We start from the raw sequence: 22871 nt of genomic DNA on the forward strand, positions 1-22871 counted from the left end.
CACTTGGTGCTTTCTGTAGCACCCTTCAGGCTTGGGGCACTGTGCAAATACAGATGCACACAGCTTGGGATGTCACCTGCAAGGGTGTTTCAGCTGGAGAAACGGAAGCAGAAAACAACGAAATGATTAGCACAAGGTCACAATTTCCCTTACAGGCACAGAAACAGCTCTGTCCTGCAGCTTAAGCCAATACACTCAGATCCATCAGTCGAATAAGCTCTTTTTCAGACTCTCTGTACAAACTGTAGTAGTTTGATGCCTTCAGACTTCAAGCTAGGCAAAACTGAGAACTTCTCTTCAACAGAAAAGTCCTGATTTTGATTCAAAGAGTTAATACTGCAAGAGAAGCAGCACCATTATTAACAAAACCTGAAAACCACAGTAAATGTGAGAAATGGATGTTCTCAAGGTATACAAAAGGCTTTTTTTTTTTTTTTTTTAATTCAGACTCCAAATCTCGCCTGACAAACAATGGTAGAATATAAATGTTAAAACATCCAGCTCTAAATAAAGTGCTCTGGTCTCATCTAAGTGAAACACTCTTATAATTTTTCATCAAAATTTTGTCAGAACAGCTACACCCTTACAAAATACTTTAATTCATCAACATCAACATTTTTCCAGGGGGAAAAAAAATGCTGCTGGAAAACTCGGGTCTACTCCCTGTGCAAGTGAAGCCTTACAGAGTTTTAGGACTTTAAAATAACCCACTGTGCGCCTGCACACACTCCCTGAAGTACACAGACCTCCCATAGCATAGGGGAATCTTTTCAAGAGGAAGATCTTGAAGACAGAGCAAAAACAAACCAGACCTGCATGTTGATTCCCTTCCTACAGCCCACTCAGCCAAGATGTACGCTGAAAGTCTACTTTCTATGCTTTCTTATTTCCTCAGGATAAAAAGGATTTCTTCTCCTCTACTGCATACACAAAGTTGGGATGTTTTCAGGAAAGGAAAGTAAATTTTGTGAGGTGAGAGAAGAGCTCAGAAGCTGTTGTCCGTTTGGGTAGGAAGCACATCAGGAAAGTTGCTTTGCATTCACACAAACTGGAGGTAACAATGAAAAAAAGCCTCTTGCAACATCCTGGGATATCACAGGGTCAAGGTTGCTCGCTGTGTACACTCACCCGCCTTTGCCAGCAGGCTTCCAAGTCAGCTCTGTAGTTTGGTGTGCTACAGTACATCCCACAAAAATACAGAGGTGTTGTACAGCCCTTCCAACTAATCATTTGCTTGTCAGCAAACACCATCGTGGAGACAAGATGTTCAAAAAATTCAGCATGGGCACCACAAACTCAGCATCTATACAAGTTGTTGCCATTAGCATCTTTCAACTTCTGCTTACACTGGAAACGAGAGCAGAGCTCAGATGCCCAATTCTGATCAGCCTCATCTCTGCAGATGATGATAATAAGGAGGGGGAGAGAGATTTATTTGTACTGTCTTACTACAGTCATAAGTTCTGTAAGAACCCATCTCTAAAGCTTGATCCACTTTATAAAGACCAATCATAAGCTGGTAGGTAAGAGACACAACATGAGCCAAAATCAAACAAGACAACCAGAGATGTTCTCCTGTACATCCTGAGGCTCCTGCTCTCTCTTTCCTTCCCATCTCCAAGAAATTGCCAATACCAGCAAGAAATATTGAAAAAACACCACTAAAAGACTGTTAATCGGCCTGACCATGGTTTGCAAAAGTATAGTTTGAACACTTGGCTCTGCAATTTCCTTTTGCCCTTATTCTTTATTAGCACTTCTATTATGCAGATGTAGCATCAGAGCATGTCAATACTATTGCCCTAACAAGCTAGGCATGTTATAAAACCTAAACTAAAAGACAGACTCAAAAAGCTTGTCTGTGTTCCTTAATTTAAGAGGGTTTTAATCTTTCATGATGGTCAAACAACAATCATGCTGAATCAGTGCAAGAGGCTGGCTCTGTCTATTTGAAGTAGCAGTGTCCAAGGGAAATCAGAACCAGAGAAAGAGTCAAACTTTAACTCCTGCATTTGAGCTGGATCTGAACAGCTCCATCATGGTTTAGGGACATCTGCCTCTAAAACTGATTCAAAACACATCATTTTCAGCCCCTAGCTTCACTGAAATCAAGGAAAACTGCTTTCCTCTCAGAGTCCAGCCAGGGAAAAGTCTGTCCTTGGCAAGTCCGAATCGGCTGCCTGGGCAGCAACAGTCATCCCCCAAAAGCCTTTCCTGGTCCTTTTTCATTGCAATGAAACTGTTCCCATACCAGGGTTGCAAATATTTCAAGCTGCCAGGGCCAAAGACTCCAGAAGGGAGATTTATAGCAATAAATAATATTAATGACACAGGCGGACAGAGCTTCTTGTCCTGAGAGCTCCAAAGGCACATGAAAAACTGCACTATAAATGTCACCATCGCAGACACCGACGATGACGAGATGCCACCTCTGGGGAAAGGAAGCAGCCTGGGCTTGCTCAGAATGACACTTGGTCAGGAAACTGAGGGTGGTATCATGAGAACCCGGATGAATGACACTTTACATCATCAACCAATTCTGGGCTTTGCTTAATGGGGGGACTCAGGAGGTAGCAAGGCCCCAACATGGCCAAAGGACTCATTCTGATGCTCATGAGTTGACTCCAGGCTGGGAAAAAAAAAAGGGAGTTGTGAAAATATAACACAACCAGTAGCTGGCGGAGTTGGAAAGAGGATGAAGAAAGCAATTTTAGGCCTAAACCCCAAAGGACTAGCTGAGAGGTTAGTTGCAGATATAATAAAACATGCCTAGGGGAAGGAAGCTGCATCCTCCTACAGCCAAGCCCACTCTTTGATGCTAAAATAATTGCACTGATGATAAAGGGCTTACACCAATCCTGTGTTATCCAGATAACACTCCAAACACATACAACTGAGGGAGTAGCAGTATCTGGCCAAGTCAAATTAACCATTTTTTTTTGCTAGCTGCTTAGTTAAGTAATACCAAGCACAATGTGAAGATAAAGTCTTAGTGCTCCATTAGAGAAACTCCTGCTTTAGGCAAGCTAAAGACTTTTCTCTCTTCCCTTACTGCCTGGTCCTCTGCCTGCTTCCAGAAGAAGGCTTAGCAGAGGACCTTCACCAGCAGCTCAGCTGCACATGTGGGCTGGCTTCATTTCAGGTTTTGCCTTAAAAGTATTTCTGCAGCAGAAATCACAATTTATTTTATCCGGCCATGCAACCTCCTTAAACTTTTTCAGGTTTGGGTTGCTTGCAACAATAGCACAGAGTCTTTCCCGCACTGGACAAGGCTCAGCCATTAATCTTCCTGGTGGTCATCAAAACCTCTGGAGCCAGACACTTAAGCTGCTGTAGCTTGTGCTGAAGGGTGAAGATTTGCTGCTGGCAGGACGCAGCCCTGCAGGCTCACAGGGCATGTACAGAACAATAGGGTACAGAGCTGGTGAAGACAGTCCCAGCTGGCTCACCTGAGCTCAGCCTGGTCACATCAAGAAGGCTGGGTACCACTCCTGGGCACTAGCCCAGCAAGCTGCCTCCCTGCTCACCCAGTTTCACTCAAACCCCCACCTGCCCAATGGGAAGACAAAGAAAAAAAAATTACTCGATAAAAAAGATGAGTGCAGGGATGCCAGCATGAATTCAATCAACTCCTTCCAGGCCCCTTCCAAGCAAGAACCCTGTCCCAGTCCTACCTCCAAGCATCCTTTGAGCAGCACAGCTCTGCTGAGACCAGAAGCTCAATGCCTCTCTCATGAGGACCATGAGAGCAGCTCTACCTGACACCTCAGAGCCTATTTCACAACACTATAGTGGTTGGGCCTGCACAGGGCCCGGGCAAACACAACCAACACTGTATCTTTAAACCCACTTCAGTGCAGATGTTGTTTCCATGGTAACTAGTGGACCAAATACATTAGTGTTTCTAATAATAAACCAAACCTTCATCTTGGAAAATGTGATCTCCCCCCCACCCTTTACCACCGTCACCCTTTCTTTCTTCCTATCCCCTTCCCTTTGGCTGAATTAAGCCAGCATTTAAGAAGCAAGGCATAATTAGTAAATCATTGCAAGGGCCCAGTAACTCCCAGTGCCCAGGCACATGGAGAAGCGCTAGGTGGAGGGGATAGGGAGGGCTTTACTCTATGAACCAGAGAACTATCGAAAAAGGGATAAACTACTTTAAAAAAAAATAAATAAAATAAAAAGCACAAGGTATAAGAGTGGAGACTGCAAAGCCCCTTTTGACCACCCTAGTGTTGCCTTTGGTGCTCTGGCACCCACCCCGCTCTCTCACTCAGGGTGCAGCCGCCCGGTGATAATTTCTAGGAATCTTGTACTTTTTTTCCAGAGGTTCCGTCCGAGACGCGGCACCCGTTTCATGTCACCAACAGTGGCCAAAACTTCACAACTCTTCCCTTCCACTGTCCCTTATTCTGGAGTGGTGAACACACCCCATCCTCCAAGAAAATAAAGTGGGGTAGTGAAAGGGACCCTGAGGCAAGGAAGAGGGACACGAGCGAGCAGCAGAAGGGAGCGGGAATGGTGCGAGGCGATCAACCCCCCCAAAATAAGACACGTGCAAAGATTTCCTGTGTGGGGGGCCCACGGGAGTGAACACGCCCGACGGGGGTTGGTCACCCCCCACATTTGACACTATTCATATTCAAACGCACAGCGGAGTGATGGAGGGATGGGAGGATGCAGGGCAGCGGCATCCCCCAGTGTGTGTGTCCCCCTCCGCAAAGCTGCGGTCAGGGTCGCGAGGGGGAAGGGGAGAGGAAGGGCGGTGATGAAGGTGGGGAGGGTGATGCAAAGCCTCACGCTGTGTCGCCACGGTCCCGGCGACACCGGGCTGCAGCAGGGCTGGGGTCTGTCCCCGGCGCCTCTCCGCGGTACCCGAAAGCCGCACGCCGAGGATGCTCCGCTCCATTCCGGTCGCGTCCCTTTCCCTCCCTCTTTATTTCCCCTTGTCCCCCGTGTCCCCCCCCGCCACCTGCTCCTCCCTCCGCGGCTCTGCCGGCGGGACTCACCATGTCGGGGCTGAGCTGGGCTAAGATGGCGAAGGCAGAGAGCCGGTCACACAGGCACTTAGTCCGGGAGGCGTCGAGCGGGACCGTTCGGCAGCCGCGCCAGGACCAGGCGCCGGGCGGGGAGGCGGAGGCGGAGGCTCTGCTGGAGGGAGGGAGGGAGATGGGAGGGAGGAACGGGGCGGCGGAGCGGGGAGAGGGGGAGAGCGACCGTCAGGGCGGGCGAGGAGCGGGCATCGCGCCCCCTCCCCCGCCTCTGCCGGCCGCTTCCATCACCACCCCCATCCCATCACCCACAGTCCCCCTTGGACCTGGATCTTCTAGTCCTGGTCCTGGTCCTGTCCCGCCCCCTACTTCCCCACCCCGCTAAGATCTTTCCATCGCCCCTCACCCGTGTAAAAGTCCCCCTCCAGCCCCCGGGCTGCACTGCCTCAGTCTCCCCATATGCACCACATAGCTCACATAACCATATAGCCCTGTCCCACACACCCACTATGTGAATGCATAACCCTATAGCCCTATCACATACACCCCATGTAAGGATGCATAACCCTGTAGACCCGTCCCACATATCCCATATACATCTCCTTAACCTTACAGCCCTGCCCCACATATTTTATATATGGATTCATAACCCTGCAGCCCCATCCCACATATCTCATATACACCTCCCTAACCCTATAACCCTATCCCACACACCCACTTTGTGAATGCATAACCTTAAAGCCCTATGACATACACCCCATATAGGATCCATGACCCTACAGATCCGTTCCACACATCCCATATACATCTCCCTAACCCTATAGCCCTTTCCCACATGTCTCATATATTAATGCATAACCTTATGGCTTTGTCCCATACACCCACTATATGGATATATAACCCTATAGCTCAGATACACACCCCATAAATGGATAAATATTCCTATAGTCCTGTCTTGTGCAATCAAAATACACCTCCCTAACCCTATGGTAGGGTTATGTCCCATAAATGGATGCATAACCCTGTAGATCTGTCCCACAGACCTGATACACACCTTGCTCCCTCCCATAGCCCTGTCCTGCTCCCCATATACCCTATTCAAACCCCTGCCCTACACCCCATATAAACGTATTCCCCTGTATAGACCTCCCTCAGCCACATGATCCCTACAGGAGAGTGCAGCCCTCTCCAACCCCTGATAACCAAAATATGTGACTCCACCCTACACCTTCCCTACCCCCCCAGATGTCTCTACTCCCTCCCTTCCTTTTTTTTTTTTAGTTAGTTTTGTTTGTTTGTTTGCTTGCTTGCTTGCTTGTTTTTTCTCCCCCCAGTTCTCTCAGGCCAGGGTCTCCATAGCCCACGACAGGACCCCTCTCAGAACTTCCCCACCCTCCCAAGCTCCAGGAAGGGATGCCTCATGGTCAGAGGGACCCCAAGAGATAGAAGGGACAAAGCCGTTGCTTTCTCATGGTATCATTTCAGCCTGGGAAAGAGCAGTAGAATGGCGAAAGGGTTGTAGGTGGGAAAAGCTCAACGTGAAATTGGCCATTGTCCCACAGATGGGATGATTTCTTCGGGAAAAGTTATTGCAGCCCTGTCTTCAAGTGATTACTAAGGTCTAAGACAATGAAAAGGGGAATCTCATGCTCTGCCTTGCATGCCAAGGTACAGTTGTCATCAAAAAAAGTACTGTTATTTTTCCACCCATTGCTTCTGCATCTTGTCCAGACCCCTCTCCCAAAATGTGGTCACGTACGGGGTACAAATGCAGAGGGTAAAGTACAGAATTGCAATGGATGAGAAGGTCAGGATCCATGTGGATAACCCAGGCTTCACTGGAACGTGGCATGGGATGTGGAGGCAAAGCAAAAATGCCATATGCCTTCACTGGAGGAACATAGATGTCAGATGTCCACTATCCACATCTGACCATCCTCAGAGGAGGGGACCTAGGCAAGAATGCCAGTAGCAAGCTCAAGGCAGCTCCAGATGGAGCCAAGCTGCTCAGCAGCCTTAGGTGTATCACAGATGGCCTGGACTTCTCCATACTGCTGACTCCAGCAGACGTGCCTTGAGTTGCAGAGAAGTTTTTTGCAGGTTTTGACTCTGTGCACACACTGACGTGTTCCTCACATAACAAGACGGAGTTTCACTCCAATTCCCTAACCACCGTGCAAGAAAATGGAGAGAACAGGCTTAATACCAACAGGGTAACAGAACATCAACACATGCTGTTGATTCTGTTGTGATTATCTACTTGGATCCGGTTTAACACATGACATTGAGCCTTCCTGAATTATCTCTGTTTTGGTTTAAAAAACTTCTCACAGGAAAAAAATAAAAAGCCAAACTAATTTTACTGCAGAAGTTTTCAGCAACACACAGAACAGTTTTGTGGTTTGTTTTGTTTCAGTTTGTGTTTTTTTCTAGTGCCCATCCAAGTTGTTTTTCTTTTTGGTGCCCATCCATCCAAGTCTTTCTAAACATCTGGACCCTCCTGCATGTCCACAGGACATAAATCTGTCTTCCCTGGATAGTCAGCTCTTCACTGAGCTAAGTCACATCATCTCTTGGAGACTCTCAGCTCCAGGCATGTTCTCTGGTCTCTTCCATGAACCTTCCACAATTCACCAACACCCTTCATGGAAGTGACTGGGAGGTCCAAGGTCAATCTCAGAGGCAACACAAATTCTTTATTCTCCCCTGTATCTACCAACTCTGTTTCCAAGAACTGCATTAGCCAGTCATTTTGTTTATTCATTGTCACCAAGACAAATGCCTTATTTATGATGTGTACAAATAATGACAAATGCTCAGACTCTACCAACCAGTTCTGCATTCTCATAGAAAGCATTAATTTAGCTCGACAAGATCCATTTTCCATAAGCTGATTGCTATTAATTCCTCTGTTTTAATGAGTGTGCTATTATTCAATTATAATCATAATATTACCCACAATCCCCTAATTTTTGGATCCCCTATCAGATGGTGTGTTATTGTGACTAAGACAGATGTGAGGCGAGTGGCTCTGGATCCAGGCTGTTGTACTTCTCTCTACAGATTTTGGGAACACTTCCACCCTTCTTTTACTAAAGAGCAATGATCCCTGATTAGCCTTAGCCTGCTCTTTGAAAACTCTTGCATGCAAAATTACTCTTTTTTTTTTCTCTTAAAAAACATCTTACTTTATCAGATGATGGATAGCATGCTTTCTAGCTTCTGCTGTAATGAAAAGTATTTCATTAGCCTGGGATGTGGATTAAGTAACCAGGCTCTCTTCCAATTACAGAATACAGGCGTTTATTGAAATTTCTTCATTATTATAAATAAATCTGTCATTTCTAGCTAGTAACAAAATAAGACCATTAAGATTTATTTATACTCTTAATTTTACTTCCTTATTCACTTTAACCATCTTGAACAATAACATTTTTACTTTTTTTTTTATCTGTTTCATTCAAGCTTCTAATTTGTAATACTCACTATCAATTTTTCCTTTGTCTGTATCTCTACAACAGCTTTTATTTCCCTTCTAAACCAGGCTGTTGTTGTTTTTTGTAGATATTGGTTTATTTGTATTTGCTTGGTTGGTTGATTGGTTGTTATTGTTTAGGTTTATTTAGTACTGTGCTTATATTTTTTTAATTTATGGGTTCGTTAATATCTAAAAAAGTGGCCTTAAAATGGCTCCTAATTGTGCTTAACATTGTATTTTTAAGCAGGCTTTCATGACAGATAGACACGCTGCAAGTTATCATTCTTAAAGCATCAAATATGTGTATATTGACACACACGTACGCGCCTGCCCCCAAGCAATTTGAACTCTCCTGAAATGTGTGAATACAATTGTCTTAACATCACTTTCAATCCCAAAACCAGCTTTACTCATTTACCAGCTTTCAGAGCAGACTAGGACAGATCTGGGCCACGTATCAATAGAAGTAACCTCATCCAAAAGAAAAAGAATAAAAAAAGAAAAAAAAAAAGAAAAAAAAAAAAGAGCAAAAGAAATCAGAAAGCCTAACAAAATAGGAAACCCCAGGGAAGGTATCAAAAGACAAATAACACTCTCTATATGTTGCGTCTGCTTTCACACTCTCACGGCAGAAAAGCTGACAGTAGGGGATTGAACGCAATATCAGAAAAAAGTCCATCCAGGGCCAAAGCTGTACTTGGCACTGTCTGATATCCATTTTTAGATGCACACACAGAAAGAGCACATAGTGATATCTAGGCAAAAAAAAAAAAAAACAAAAAAACAACTCGTCACAACTTGCCCTTTGTTCTGATAAGACAAGTCTGATGCCTGCTTATTTATCCAGCTGAATTCAAATAAATCAATTGAATCAAAGCTATCCAGTTTTTACCTTAAAAGCCACTAGAAATCACATAAAGGATTGGTGCTGTGGGACGTTCTGAGTCAGAAACTCGGTGTAAATCACCTCAGAATAAGTCCAACTATGACATTTAATAGAAAATCTGTCCCCCATTACTACCAGAGATTATTAATCTATTATTACCAGATATTAAACTATGCAGAATATTCAAATGCTGAGTACTCCAAAAAAACAAGTCCATTTTTAAGCTTTTAAGTTTTAAGCTACTCAGAAGAATAATTAATCTCTCACCCTTTCCTTCTCTTTGTAAATCTGTTTAATTACCTGTTCTTTTTGCCCTACAATCTTTTTGATACAAACACCTCTGAAACCCTTTTGGGATATGGTTTGGAGCTGGGTTGAAGGCACGTATTTGTGGGCAGGAGGACATGCCAGAAGAGTCACCAGCCTCTTTTCACTCTCCATGTGCTACCATGTGGCAAGCGGCAGGCTAAGCTCGGTCTTCAAAGAGCTGAGCTAAAGGTTTATCCAATATTGCACCATCACGAGGGTTAACTGATACATCATCCAAAGGTTTGCTCATCGCTTCACTCATGGCACTCAGGTAAGGTTTCAGTGTTGTCTCATTCCCAAACTGGACATGATACTATTGAACCTTCATTCAAGCCTAACTTGTGGATTCAGCCTGTATTTCTTTATTTTAAAATTAATTTCTAGTCCACATAGCTGCTGAAAAACTCCTAAAGATGTGTGATTAAGTTGCAACTGGAAAGCTTCAAAATCACAACTGTATTGATGTGAAATACCGTGAATAATGGCAGTACTCTGATTTTTGTGTGATCCCACTTGTGGCTTCTGAATGGTTGAGCCTGTTCAGCAACAACTGCTGCAGATGAAATATTCAATACCAACAAGAGAAATCTAGAGGGTTCTCTCTGTGGTCCAGGGAATCACAACAGAGAGAGTTTCAGTCTTTTTGGACATAGAGATTGTTTTGCCCAGAGAAAGGTTCAGCCAGCAAGTATTACCAAAAACCTCCTAGCTCAGGGCAAACTTCAAATCCTAAATTATTAGATCACTGAATTTTGTAATATAAAGATGGTTTCACTGTGATCTGTCCAAATTACAAAAAAAAGTGATATCGCATATATGTATGAAAAATATTTTTATCAAAAACCTGTTTAAAAGCTGCAGAAAAAAGTGGGATTTTGATGAACAGGTCCTTAAACAGCAGTATATGTTTGTAGGTGTGTATGCACACCTGTGTGTACAGGTTTCATCTGTGGGTCAGTACCAAGCCTTTATCTTCTACAGCAAAGCCTTTGATTCTGCAGAAAAGTGCATTGCGTTTGTAATGGAAAACCCATGCTCACAACTCAGTGGCAAAGAAAAAGAGCAGAATTTGAGTTATTCACAAATATTGAATGCAGGTGTATTAATAAGGAGACAGAATTATTTCCAGGAGGTCTCAAGAGGGGAGGGAAGAAAGAGGAACTGTGCTAAAGGGAAAACGTGGGCAGAATATTAGAGAAGAGTGTAGTCAGACTGATCACCAAAGAGGAATTGTAGAAATTCCCAAACCAGGCTGGTGTAAAAAACATTGTACCGGAAGGGTTAGTAGGAAACCTGACAAGTTGGTTCTGTCTCTAATGTCTATGGTCAGATTTATAATATCTCCAGTGTAATTCAAATGATCTTCCGCAAGAAAATGTTTCACCATATGTTACAACATGACTATGAACATTATTCGAGCACTTGATGGGAAAAAGCAATTAAGCACTGTCTTGTAGATTTAAACAGCAGCTAAGCACATGCTTAAGGGCTTTCTTACAAGTGCCTTTGTTGCAGGAAGAGGTTTTAAAAATGGGGTATACATTTGAGACTTAAATAATACAAACAATCTCCAGAGGTTTCTTCCAACATCAGTGATTCTCTGGTTCTCTGATATTTCTTGCTTCACATAGATTGTTTCTCCTTTGTTAACCAAGCAGGTCATGCAAGTGCTTGGCATGGGTCCAGCTGGCAGATTGGTTATTAATTTGGAGAACGCACCAGAGATGAAGTCAAAGTTAATCCTTTTTGTGGGATTCCCAAAAGCAATTTTCATTTCCAGCCAAAGGCTGCCCCAAAGAGCCTTTCAAACACTTTGGCTCTACACAATGGCTCGGGACAAAAAAAAATGTACAATCATTTTGCTGCAGCAAGTGTGTCAGAGTCACCGTTTCTGCAAGACCTCAGGGCTGGATTAAAAAGTGGATGGTTCCCAAGGAAAAAAGGACATGAAAAGGTCTGCACCTTTTGAAAAAGGAAAAAAAAAACCCAAACCAAACCAAAACAACACTAAACAAAAAAAAAAATTAAAAAAAAAAAAAATCTTTGATTGGCTGCTAAAATAGTCACAAAGGACCTCATGCCAGAGAGGTAAACACTGAAATAAATTAAACACTAGGCAAAATATGTGCCAAAATTGATCTTTAACACTTTAGCTGCTCTGGAAGTTTTGGATTGTCAGTGCCAAAGCAGTAATCACACTTTGGTTAGTTTAGACCTTCCTAAGAACTGAATCAATGCTGTAAAACTTTCACAACGGTCATCCTATTATCCAGGAGATAATTTTGCCTTTCTGTGATCAATCCACTGATTCAAAGCCAGGCTGAGCTCTCCGTTATGCTACTGAAAATCCTATGAGACATCTCACACATTCAGCAAGTGGGGCTTACCGGAGCAAAACTTATCTTCCTAGAAAAATCATGCACTTCTGTGTCTCTGAATTTGAAGTGCAGCACCCGTTCGGTGACATTTGCATAACCCAACCTGAAGGCTGAAGCTTCAGTGCAAAGAACTGATTGTCCACCACTTTTCCTACAATCAGTTCAAAGAAACTAAGGTTCAACAAACTCATTTACTTTGCAGTCCAGAAAGCCAACAGTACCCTGGGCTGCATCACAAGGAGTGTGGGCAGCAGGTGAAGGAGGTGATTCTGCCCCTCTGCTCTGCTCTGGTGAGACCCCCCTGCAGTGCTGGTCCAGCTCTGGGGTCCTTTGAACAGGACAGACATGGACCTGCTGGAGAGGGGCCAGAAGAGGCCATAAAAATTATCAGATGGCAAGAACACCAGGCTGAGAGAGTTGGGGTTGTTCAGCCTGGAGAATTGGAGGCTCCAAGGACACTATCCTGTGACATTTCAGCACTTAAAGGGGAATTACAAGAAAGATGGGGAGAGACCTCTTAGTAGAGCCTATAGTGATAGGACAAGGCATAATGATTTTAAACTAAAGGGGGGTACATTCAGACTAGATGTAAGCAAGATATTTTTTACAATGAGGATGGTAAACACTGGCCCACATTGCTCATAGAGGTGGTAGATGCCCCATCCCTGGAGATATCAAAGGCCAAGTTGAGCAACCTGATCTGGTTGAAGATGTCCCTGCTCATGGCAGGTTTTGGACTAGATGAGCTTTGAAGGTCCCTTCCAACCCAAACTATTCTATGATTCTATGATAAGGAAACTGAGGCACACAAAGGACATATGAATGGATACAGTCCTGTAAGACAGCAATATTAGAGCTCTGGTATTTGGAGTAAACATTCACTCTTGAAACTACTAAGTAACATTTCCTGCCAGTAAATAAATTCACCCATCCATCCTTTGACTGAATTCCCCAAATTTTCACAGAAAGCAAAAAAAATAAAATATCTCTGGAGCCACTTTAAAATTTTGTGGCCAACTGCTGAGATCATTCTGTCTCCTTATGAGTTTTGTTTGGCACCGATGCCCTTTTTCTCACCTCTACCTCGACAGCATAGACTTGGCACTGAACAAAACAATTTTCTGCTCGTAGGAAAGAATCAATAATCAGATTAGCAACTATTAAATTAGCTCTTTAGGAAAAACAATGAAAATGGAAAAAAGGAAAAAAAAAAGTCTACTATTGATCCAGTTGCTTGGCAAAAGGAAAATGAAATCAGAGCAGGATTTTTATTTATTTTTTTTAGAGGCCCCTAATTCCAAGTGTTTCAAGCTGATTTACCTCAAAACTGATACAAGTAAAATGAAGAGAATGGTGATTTATTAAAATATTTGTGACCTATGGGAAATGAGGGATATCTGGGATTTTTTTTCCAGGTCTTTTTCTTTCTTTCAGAGGGGGAAGTGACAGGAAGAGAAAGTTATAAGGAGGTTAAAGCAAGACCTCCGCCAGCTGTGGATTCATAATCATGGTTAACTAAATTGGAGCATTTTGCAGGGGACAAGGTTACTTACTATTTGCAAATTAGCCACAGAAAAAAAAAAAATTAAAAGCGAAACAGTCCATATGCAGCATCCAGTCTGAAGACTTAATTAACATAAACAATGTTAAAACGCACAAAGAAATACATATTACCATTGAAATAAAGCATATGGCTGGCTAAATACCCGTAAGATTATCTGGAGATAATCTTTTCAGACACCATAAATACAGCTGACGCTGAGCTGTAATGACTCTCATCAGAAGGCCGCGCCATCCCACCGGAGAGGAAGCTCAGCACTTCCCAGCATCGTCAGCCTCCTGGGCTTTGGGCTGCCGTTTAAAATCCAGAGCATGTGGTTGGTAATTAATGAGCACTCTCCTCCTTTGCATCCCTGCTCCACACCTCCAGAAGGCCTGAAATGAGACATCATCCCTTGCAGATGAAACTCACACCATGCTTGGGTCTCCAAAGACCTGTCCCTGTGCACAAGGAAGGATTGGTATGGGAGAGGAGAACTTGGCCATTTGGTCCATACTCTACAGTTGTGATTTCTTGCACTTCCCTGACAAACATCTTTTCCAAAGGCAGCCGAGGGTGTTTCATCAGGATGGACCCCCAGAAGGACCATTCTGCCTTGTGTGTCCTGTCAGGTAAGCCACTGAACAGTCCTCAACATATGCCACTAATGTCAAAGCTTTAATACAGAAGATCTGACACCATGGGCTACAATGGGCCCTAGAAAAGAGCTGGAAAAATCAAAGACACTGTTAGTTCTCTTGGCCTTAAAGGCAGAAAAAAAAAAAAAAGAGAGAAAATCCTTGTGAGGTGTCACAATATTCATGTTGCAGAGGAAACCAGTTCAATAGCTCCTGCTTATTGAACCTGGAGACATAGTTCCTCCTGACCCCAGTTCTAGTGTTTGCTTAGTAATTACGGATCTGATCTCTTTCACAGTAACACAGTTCAACTCTCACACAACTTGAAACATCATGAGGGGTGTTTTTTTTTTTTTTTTTTTTTTTGTTTTTTGTTTTTTGTTTTTTTTGTATAGCATATTTAAAGTCTCTTTGTCTTTTGGTTTTTCTCCTTTAGAAGAATGACGTTTTCAAGCTCCCTTACAGAACGCTATGAAATAGAAGCAGAAAAGCCTGCAGCTCCCAATATTCCTGTGACTTCATGTCTCTAAGAAAAAAAAGAGAAATCCTCTCAGATCTAGCTACACTGCAAGCACTGGTATCATCAGGTTGGCTCACCTGTCAGTGACTACAGAAGATGACCTTGGACTACTTTCCAGAACAGATCAATGTTTTATCCCTCCAAGACTTTAACCTCTGCTCTTAAACTTGCTATCACCATCCAGAGCTAAAAGCATCATTACAGCATTTCTGGAATCTCTCCAATGCAAGATGCACAGACTATACCTCCTAATCTTATTTTGGGCAAATTTGCACTGTTGGAGCTTTCCTGCTACACTGGAATATCTGTGCAATAAATAGTTCATTAGGTATCAGGGGGAAATAGATGAAAACAGGATTTACTATGAAAGTATCATGAATAGAGACTGGGACCTTCTGAAGCTGACTTTCCCAACTGGAAGGAAGTATACCACCAGGACAACAGGAGAATGGAAAGGTGAGCAGTAAGATGGCTGGTCTCATTATCATATAGGGCTTCTTTCCAACAAAGCACAAGGTGAAACCAGTGAGTGATGTATCTGTCTCCTTCCCACCTCTATGTGACATCTACAGCTGCTTATCCAGGCTTTGCAGGACCGTTCTCTCCAGGGGCACCTCCTTGGGTGTCCTTGACTGGAGAATTTGCACGGAAATGTTCTGGCAAGTCTTGCAAAACAAAAATGAGAGCTAGGACTGTGTTGAACGGGCTACCACCCATTTGTTGTACCACACTGCACAACCCTGCTGAAATCACCTGTTTTAGCAAACATGTAGGAAGACTGTGTATGTTCCAGATGGACACAGAAATGTTCAGCTTACCCTATCAGCTTTCATATCAGCTTTCCAGCTGTAATTTCTCAATTACTATGAGATGACTGAGACATCAAAGATTTGTGGCTGGTTATGCAGACTGGTCTTCTCATGCTAGGAAGATTCAAACTGGATGATGGTCTAAAAGATGGGTACTCTGCTTTTCTATTTATAAAATGATGGGACTCCACAGCAAGCATTAACCCATATGTTGTCCAGGCAATCTTCTTTTTCTGCTTTGTACAGCAGCCAGACATCCTACGATCATTTCTGAGAAACCGAGAAAGTTTCCTGGTAACACAGAAAATTATATTCAACACATCGAAGTGATAAGCAGCAGCCTCAACAGATGTACTGAAAACATTTCAGGGAAAATCCTCAGAGGAACTGAGCACATTAGCAGAACACACTTCTGTGCCTGGACATCATGGTCCCATGCTCTAGTCTCATGGGAAGAATGGGATGAGAAGGTAATAAACACTTGCTGAGTGTACCAGATGCCAAAATAAATGTAAGACATTTCAGGCAGCAGTTAACAAGCTGGAAACCCTCCCTTTGGCTAGTCAAGGATGTACAAATGCACTTGGTTTACAGGCAGGGAGAGGAATACGGACACCTGGTAAGAGATATCTCACGTCCTCTTTAGGGCATGGTAAGACTGCCTAGTACACAGCAGCACCTACGTCCTGTCTGCGGTTCATCACTTCCATTTTCCTAGATGACACCAGTGGAGCCTAAAAGGACTCAGAACTCCACCCCAAGCCCTCAGCCAGAGCAGAAGGATGATTAGCTGACATGAGAGATCACAGAATCATAGAATCAATGTCCTGAGTTGGAAGGGACCCACAAGGATCGAGTCCTACTCCTGTTGCTGCATATGACAACCCCACAGTTCACACCGTGTGTCTGAGGACGTTGTCCAGTTTCTTCTTGAACACTGTCAGGCTTGAGGCTGTGACACCTCCCTGGGGAGCCTGTTCCAGTGCTCCAGCAACCTCTGGGTGAATAACCTTTTCCTAATGTCCAACCTGAACCTTCCCTGATGCATCTTCCTGCCATTCCCTCACGTCTTATCGCTGGTCACCAGAGAGAAGAGTTCAGTGCCTGCCTTTAGTACTCCCCTTGTGATGAAACTGTAGACCGTAATGAGATCTCCTCTTGGTCTCCTCTCAGTCTCCTCTCATTCTCCTCCAGGGTGAAAAAACCAAGTGACTTTAGCTGCTCCTCATACAGCTTCCCCTCCAAACCCTTCACCAACTTCATAGCCTCTTCTGGACACTCTCAAGCAGCTTTATATCTTTTTCATACTGTGGCACCCAAAACTGCACACAGTGGTCCGGGTGAGGCCACACCAGTGCAAGAGGTGACCACAACCATCATCCCATGACTGCTCACACCAAACCCTGGCAATGACAGAGCAGTAGGCTTGCTTCTGCATCTCCAGCTGGAGATTTTAAACATTGCTCAGGTGCATGAGACTGAAATGAAAGAGGAAGATGTAAGTGTGTTATTACTTCTGCACAAAAAGTCTACAAATCCCAGCTCTGGTCCAGATCTCCTGTCACTTGTCTTCTCCTTTTTTTAGCCTCCTTCTCTCTGAAATGGTCCCAGTAATCTTGATGCTCTTCCCCGCTTTTCATGGCAAAATCAGGGACAGAGACACAGACTGTGTCTTGTCTATCTACAAACAGCACTTTTCAAAACAGCAGGAAAACACTGTTGCTGATATCCCAGCCCTATTTCGAAAAGTACAGGAGGCCCAGATTGGGAAGAAGGATGGCTATGGCTCTCTCACCACCAAAACACTAGCTCCAGGGTACGTTGCTTCTCTGAAACCTAAACAAAAAAATTGTAATGGCTGAGTGCAGGGCTAGCAAATAAAGAGACAATGAAAAATAAATCAGGCAGATGACAGAGGGGTTGGGAATGGGAGGAGGTAGCAGACGGTAAAAGAAATTAAATCAAGAAGCCAAATTAAGGTGCTGTAGGCAAAGATGAAGATGCTGGATTAAAGATTAACCGTAACCAAGAGGGAGATGCAGTCCTTTAAAGGTATAAATTACTTCAATGCTCTTAACAAAACCCCCACAAATCTCCTATGAATAAGGTCCTCACAGATGCAAGTGGATCACAGTAACAGATAAATCTGGACCTGGAAACTCTGGATAGCTTCATGCGCCAGTGTTTCCAGCTGAAAAAGGGCATTAAACGCAAAGGCAATGATCCTAAAAAAATGGAAAGTCCTGTGGTGGTTGAGGTAAAGGGGAAGGGGTGCAAGAAATCCTCCGAAGAGGACTTAGCACTGTACAAATGAATTCTGGGGGTATTTTGAAGTTATTCTGAATCCAGGGGAGCTGTTGAGACCTTCAGGGCTGTATGTTCACTGAGAATTTCCTAATCTATCTTTTGCCAAATAACTCCAAAGGAACAGTGGGCGAGATTGCAGTGGAAGAGCACCTTTAGCACCTACTTCTTTGCAACCAAAAGCAAGAGAGCTCAGCAATGCATCGCCATCAAACTGCAAGCAGGTGAAGCAGGTCACCCTTCGGCTCAGCTGCTGGGCACCAAAGACACTTGTTCCATCGCAGCACATTACGTGTTTGCCCCATTTCACATCACCGCTCTGGGCTTGCCGGGAGAAAGGTCACTTATGCTTTGCCACCTCCTTTTAGCACAAGCAACTCACATTTTGCAATTGAGCATCTAAGACCTAGTTTACATAAGAGTGAGGAGAGGGTAGAGGAACTGGAGGAGTTTGTTGGATTAACATTTCTAAAACCCTGAATATTTTATCATGTCTTTCAAACATACTAATAAGGTTCTCCTGAGCAATACAAAGGTGGTAGTGGCTGTACAAACCACCATAATGTCAGGTTCCTTCTGGCTGTGTTAACTTGTCTGTTACGGTCCAACCCTGGTCCTCAGGCAGACAGATGGAGCTTTGAACCTTGCTGACATTGGCACATGTATCCCATGATCAGAACCTCAGGGAAACACCAAAACCAAAATCAAGACCCACTTCAAGCCTACAACTGTACAACAATGAGCTTTGAATCAGGAGCTGAGAGGGAGGGTGCTAAATAGCAAGAGGCAGCACACATGCCCATGGGGATCACAGAATCATAGAATGGGTTGAAGGGAACTTCAAACTTCATCCAGTCCAACCTCTGCTATGAGCAGGGACATCTTCACCCCGTCAAGGTTGCTCAGAGCCCCGTGTAGCCTGGCCTGGGATGTCTCCAGGGATGGAGCATCCACCACTTCTCTGGGCAACCTGGGCCAGTGTTTCACCACCCTCATTGTAAAAAATTTCTTCCTCATGTCTGGTCTGAATCTTCCTTTCTTTAGTTTAAAACCATCGCCCCTTGTCCTATCGCAACAGGCTCTGCTAGAAAGTCTGTCTCTGTCTATCTTATAGGCCCCTTGTGTATATTAAAAGGATGCTGCTCTGTAGATGAGAAGATTTAGTTCGTGTGAGTTCAGCTAGATGCATTTTTTTTCTCTGCCAGTGCTTTCTTTTGCTCCTTCCTTTTCCTTTGGCATCCTCTTCCTTCTGCATTCTGCAAAATGAGCATTTCATGGAAGTGGAACAGCCAAGAAAAGTAGAGCTGACAGCTCCTTGAATGCATGGAGTGCCTCCCTTGTTCCCCAGTTCAAATTTTGGAAAGCAGCACCTGCCCATTCCTGAAGGTCATTTGGAACCTGGTTCAGCAATGCTGCATCGCTGTTCAGTGCCTTCTCATCATTATTCTGTGCCCATAGCCATTGTAGATGTCCTGTCATGTTACATGCTAGTTTGTTACAGGTTTTGGGAGGTGGAGGGTAAAATAAAATGTAAAACAAATGACAAAAGCCCACCCTGGTGGGACCAGTGCGATTTCTGACTTGATTTATGTAGGTGTATAGGGGGTTTGCCTTGGATTTACATTAGCAGAAGAGGAGGAAGCCTCTGGGAAATAAAGATGATGCTAATGCAGTGAGGGGGCTGGTGCCCTAGTGGCTAAATTAATGCTAATAAATAAATGCTGATGTTTAAGATCATGCTGCCCCCTCTCCTTTGAACAACCTGTTTCCAGCCCTCCCGGGTTGCTGATCAGATGGTTTCTCATCGGGGGTCGATGTAAACAGCTCCCTGATGGGCAGGATCCAGATCAATCAGAGAGAGAGGGGTGAGATCCTGCAGCGAGGATGCACGGCTTGGCTGGCAATAGAGCAGCAAGCAGAGAGGCAGCTGAATTCATCGATCCCTTTCAGCCCCGAGCTACGCTGCTGGGAATGGTACCTTGTCACAATTTGACATGCACGAGAGCAGCGAGGGTGCAGGGATGCAGAAAGCCACTGACAGCAATGCTCAGGATCATAGTGAAACTAGAAAGCAGTGGAGCAAACTTCCCTTCTTCAGCCTGCTAAAAGCCTGGCTGGGCTGGCAGGAGGTTGAAACTCAAATCAAGCTCCAGACCTGCAAAGCTGGCAGAGGTTTTCTTGCTGGAAGATTTTCCCCCCACTGTGCAAGCTCGATGGTTTTATGTGGACAGCATGACTGTTGTCAGCTCTGCTCTAATTCCTGTGTTCCCCTGCCGATGGGTCTGGCTGGGAGAAAAGACATGTCTGACCCGCAGACATAGCGCCCCAGGATTTTGCAAAGAGCAGGAATAAGGAGCAGGTGCCGAGCAGAGCGACACGGATCTGTTTGCTCTTTTCTCAGGAAACCAGGTCACAGGGGAGGAGGGGGAGTTGTTTCCCAGCTTTGCTGTTGAAAATATATTTAACCGAAGCTATGCTAGTGAACCAAACACTCTGCCAGCCCCTGGAACTTGTGCAAACAGGGTTTGCTATCAAAACCTTTTAAACCCACTTTCTGCTAATGAAAACACTTTCAGAGATACAGGCTGGTGAAAATGTTTCTCCTCCCAGCAAAATTTCTTTGATAAGCTTTCTCCACATCCTGCCTTATCTCTGTACATCTAGGCAACACAAAGGACAGAGTCCTCCTCAAAAAACCCACAGAGTGGACTTTATCTCACATGTCCAGTGACACCCTTACCCTCAGCCAACCTACTTGGTAAATTGGACAGGTGTTGCAGCATCTGTGCCAATTTGAACTGTCTGATGTATTTTATGTGCTGATATTAAGCTGAGCTGCAGTAATGGGCTTTGAAGGGACTCAAAGTGTATTCACCAGACAGGGAGTTTCTAACTTCCCACTCAGTAGGAAGACACGGAAATACTCCCCAGCTAATTAAATACCTGCCAATTATAAGACAGGAAAAAAATGACTGCGCTGGCTAAAGTAATTCATACTGAAAAATGTCCATACTGTCCTGTTTGTGGTTTGCAGCATCAGGAATGGACTTTATTACAGAAAATGCTGACCATGCAGCAGAAGACACAGTCCTAGGGGTGAAGTGTCCTTTTTTCCTGTCAATCCATCCACCTCAATCTGCCCAACGATAATGTACACACATTCCAGTGCTAAACCCGTCCATTATTGCCTTCTCCCTTGGCTAACTGATCACTAAAGCCCTGTTTATCCACCTCCTACAGACCTGTGCAGACACCTTTGGCTGCAGTTCTATGCTACAACATCCTTGCAGAATGTGAACCAGCTCCTGCTAGTCAAAGGAACTGACTTGTGAGCCTCAGCCTTCCACAGAGCCCAGAAAGAGCAAGACTGAGTTTATAGCTCCCACGGTGGGAAATTCAAAAGCCCCACTGAGACTCACTGAGATCTCAGGTATTAAGCCACTCATAACAAAATGCACTCAGCTTTCATGGTTTTCTCCCAAACCGCAGGAGAGGGAAAGAACATGAGAATAAGTCACCTAGCATCACCACTACACATGAAATGCAGAGTCCCAGCAGGAAGATTTTATCCTCTGACTAAGCAGAGCTGCAAGTTGCCAGGGTGTTGGCTCCAAAAGCCAGGCCAGAACCTGGAGCCAACAGTCTCGAAAGGAGGAGATCAGCCTGGGCTTGCAGAGGGTGAATAAAGAGGATTCCTGCTGCTGCAGCTCTCTGGTGGTGTGGAGAGGGGAGTGTCCAGAGGAGAGCAGTAAATGAGCATCAGCAATAGCAATAGGAGTTGTCCAGATTTACTCTGAGAAATAAACAGCAGAGATTTTGCAGAGAAGGAAGTTCCTGGAGCAAAAAATAGCCTGTTGAGGAGAGTCTGGAGATCAAAGGGGGTCCAAGTACCTGCACATGTGTGCAGACAGGATGAAGTTGATCGGGACTTTTAGCTTGACTCTTATGGGTTCTGAGGGGAAAAAAAGGGGCTTGCTGTGTTCTCCCTAACCCATCTAAATGCTCTTGCCATCATTGCTGGCTTATGAATCAAGGTCTTCCACACACACCATGAGTACACAGGCAGGCTAGGACCAAAGTGATGAAGTTGCTGGTCCCAACCTTCACCTGCCCAAGGGTAACAGAACTGAACAGGAAACGTACAGTGGATGTGACAGCTCTGTCTCCATCCTCCTGTTTGATCTTTCTTTCTTTCCAGAGATGACAAGCCATGTCAGAGTGAAGGAGTACAGCTCACAAGCTGGGGGCTCCCTGGCCACCTCTTCTGATGGCTTTCCTGGGAGGGAGACTGGGAGAACAAACATTCTCCTTTCAGGTCCTGTGTTCAGAGGACCTAAGAGCAGATCCCCACGTGGCTCCAGCTTCAGAGCAGCAGAAATGTTCTGAGGCTTGCTGTCAGTTTTCCTGCATTTTGAAGCTGTCTTAAGCAAGACAGCCTCAAAAGTAAAGTGACACTTGTCATTTGACCAACAGTGCTTTCTCCTGCATTTTCTTTTCACCAAAACTCTTCTAAAACATTTATCTGGGTAAAGGCAAATGTCAAAGAATCTTCAGAGCTGCAAGTGACCTAGAAAAGGAGTTTTTTGTTCAGCTCTAGTTGCAATAGCACCACGTTGAAGGCCGTGAAATACTCAGGCACGACAGTAATAGGAGTCATGTAAGTCCTGTTTCACAGACTGCGGCAACAGCTCTTTACTGCTGCTGAAGATGTAACAGGCAGAACAATCTCAGCTGCTTTCCCAATCCCAGGAGGATCTAGCAGAGCTGGCAATTAGCAAAAGCATCTTTTGCACTTGTAAACTGAATGAATTAGGTGGAAACGAAGTGGGAAGCGGGGAAATGCCCAATGTCGTGATGCCGTTTCTAACTAACAATACTTCTGAGATGCTGATGCCTGAGTGGAGAGAAATGCAGCAACCTCCACAAAGCGGGGTTGGAGGTGGGGATTTCTTTTTCCAGCCACATGAAAAAAATCAAAACAGTTTTTTTGTCCCACAAACATAATACTCCTGAGA

At 44.4% G+C, this 22871-nt stretch overlaps 1 protein-coding gene across 1 annotated transcript in view; it reads right to left on the minus strand.

The window, feature by feature from the left end:
• Positions 1-22871, minus strand: part of ADGRB1 (adhesion G protein-coupled receptor B1) — a gene marked incomplete at its 5' end in the record, with an annotated part of 209848 nt that overhangs the window by 82208 nt on the left and 104769 nt on the right. The window contains one exon of the mRNA XM_080338844.1: positions 5013-5154. Within this exon, the coding sequence (XP_080194970.1) occupies positions 5013-5154 (142 nt within the window). The remainder of the gene's footprint in view (positions 1-5012; positions 5155-22871) is intronic.

The sequence above is a fragment of the Nesoenas mayeri genome, assembly GCF_963082525.1.
Source record: "Nesoenas mayeri genome assembly, chromosome: 2".
Classification (NCBI taxonomy): Eukaryota; Metazoa; Chordata; class Aves; order Columbiformes; family Columbidae; genus Nesoenas; species Nesoenas mayeri.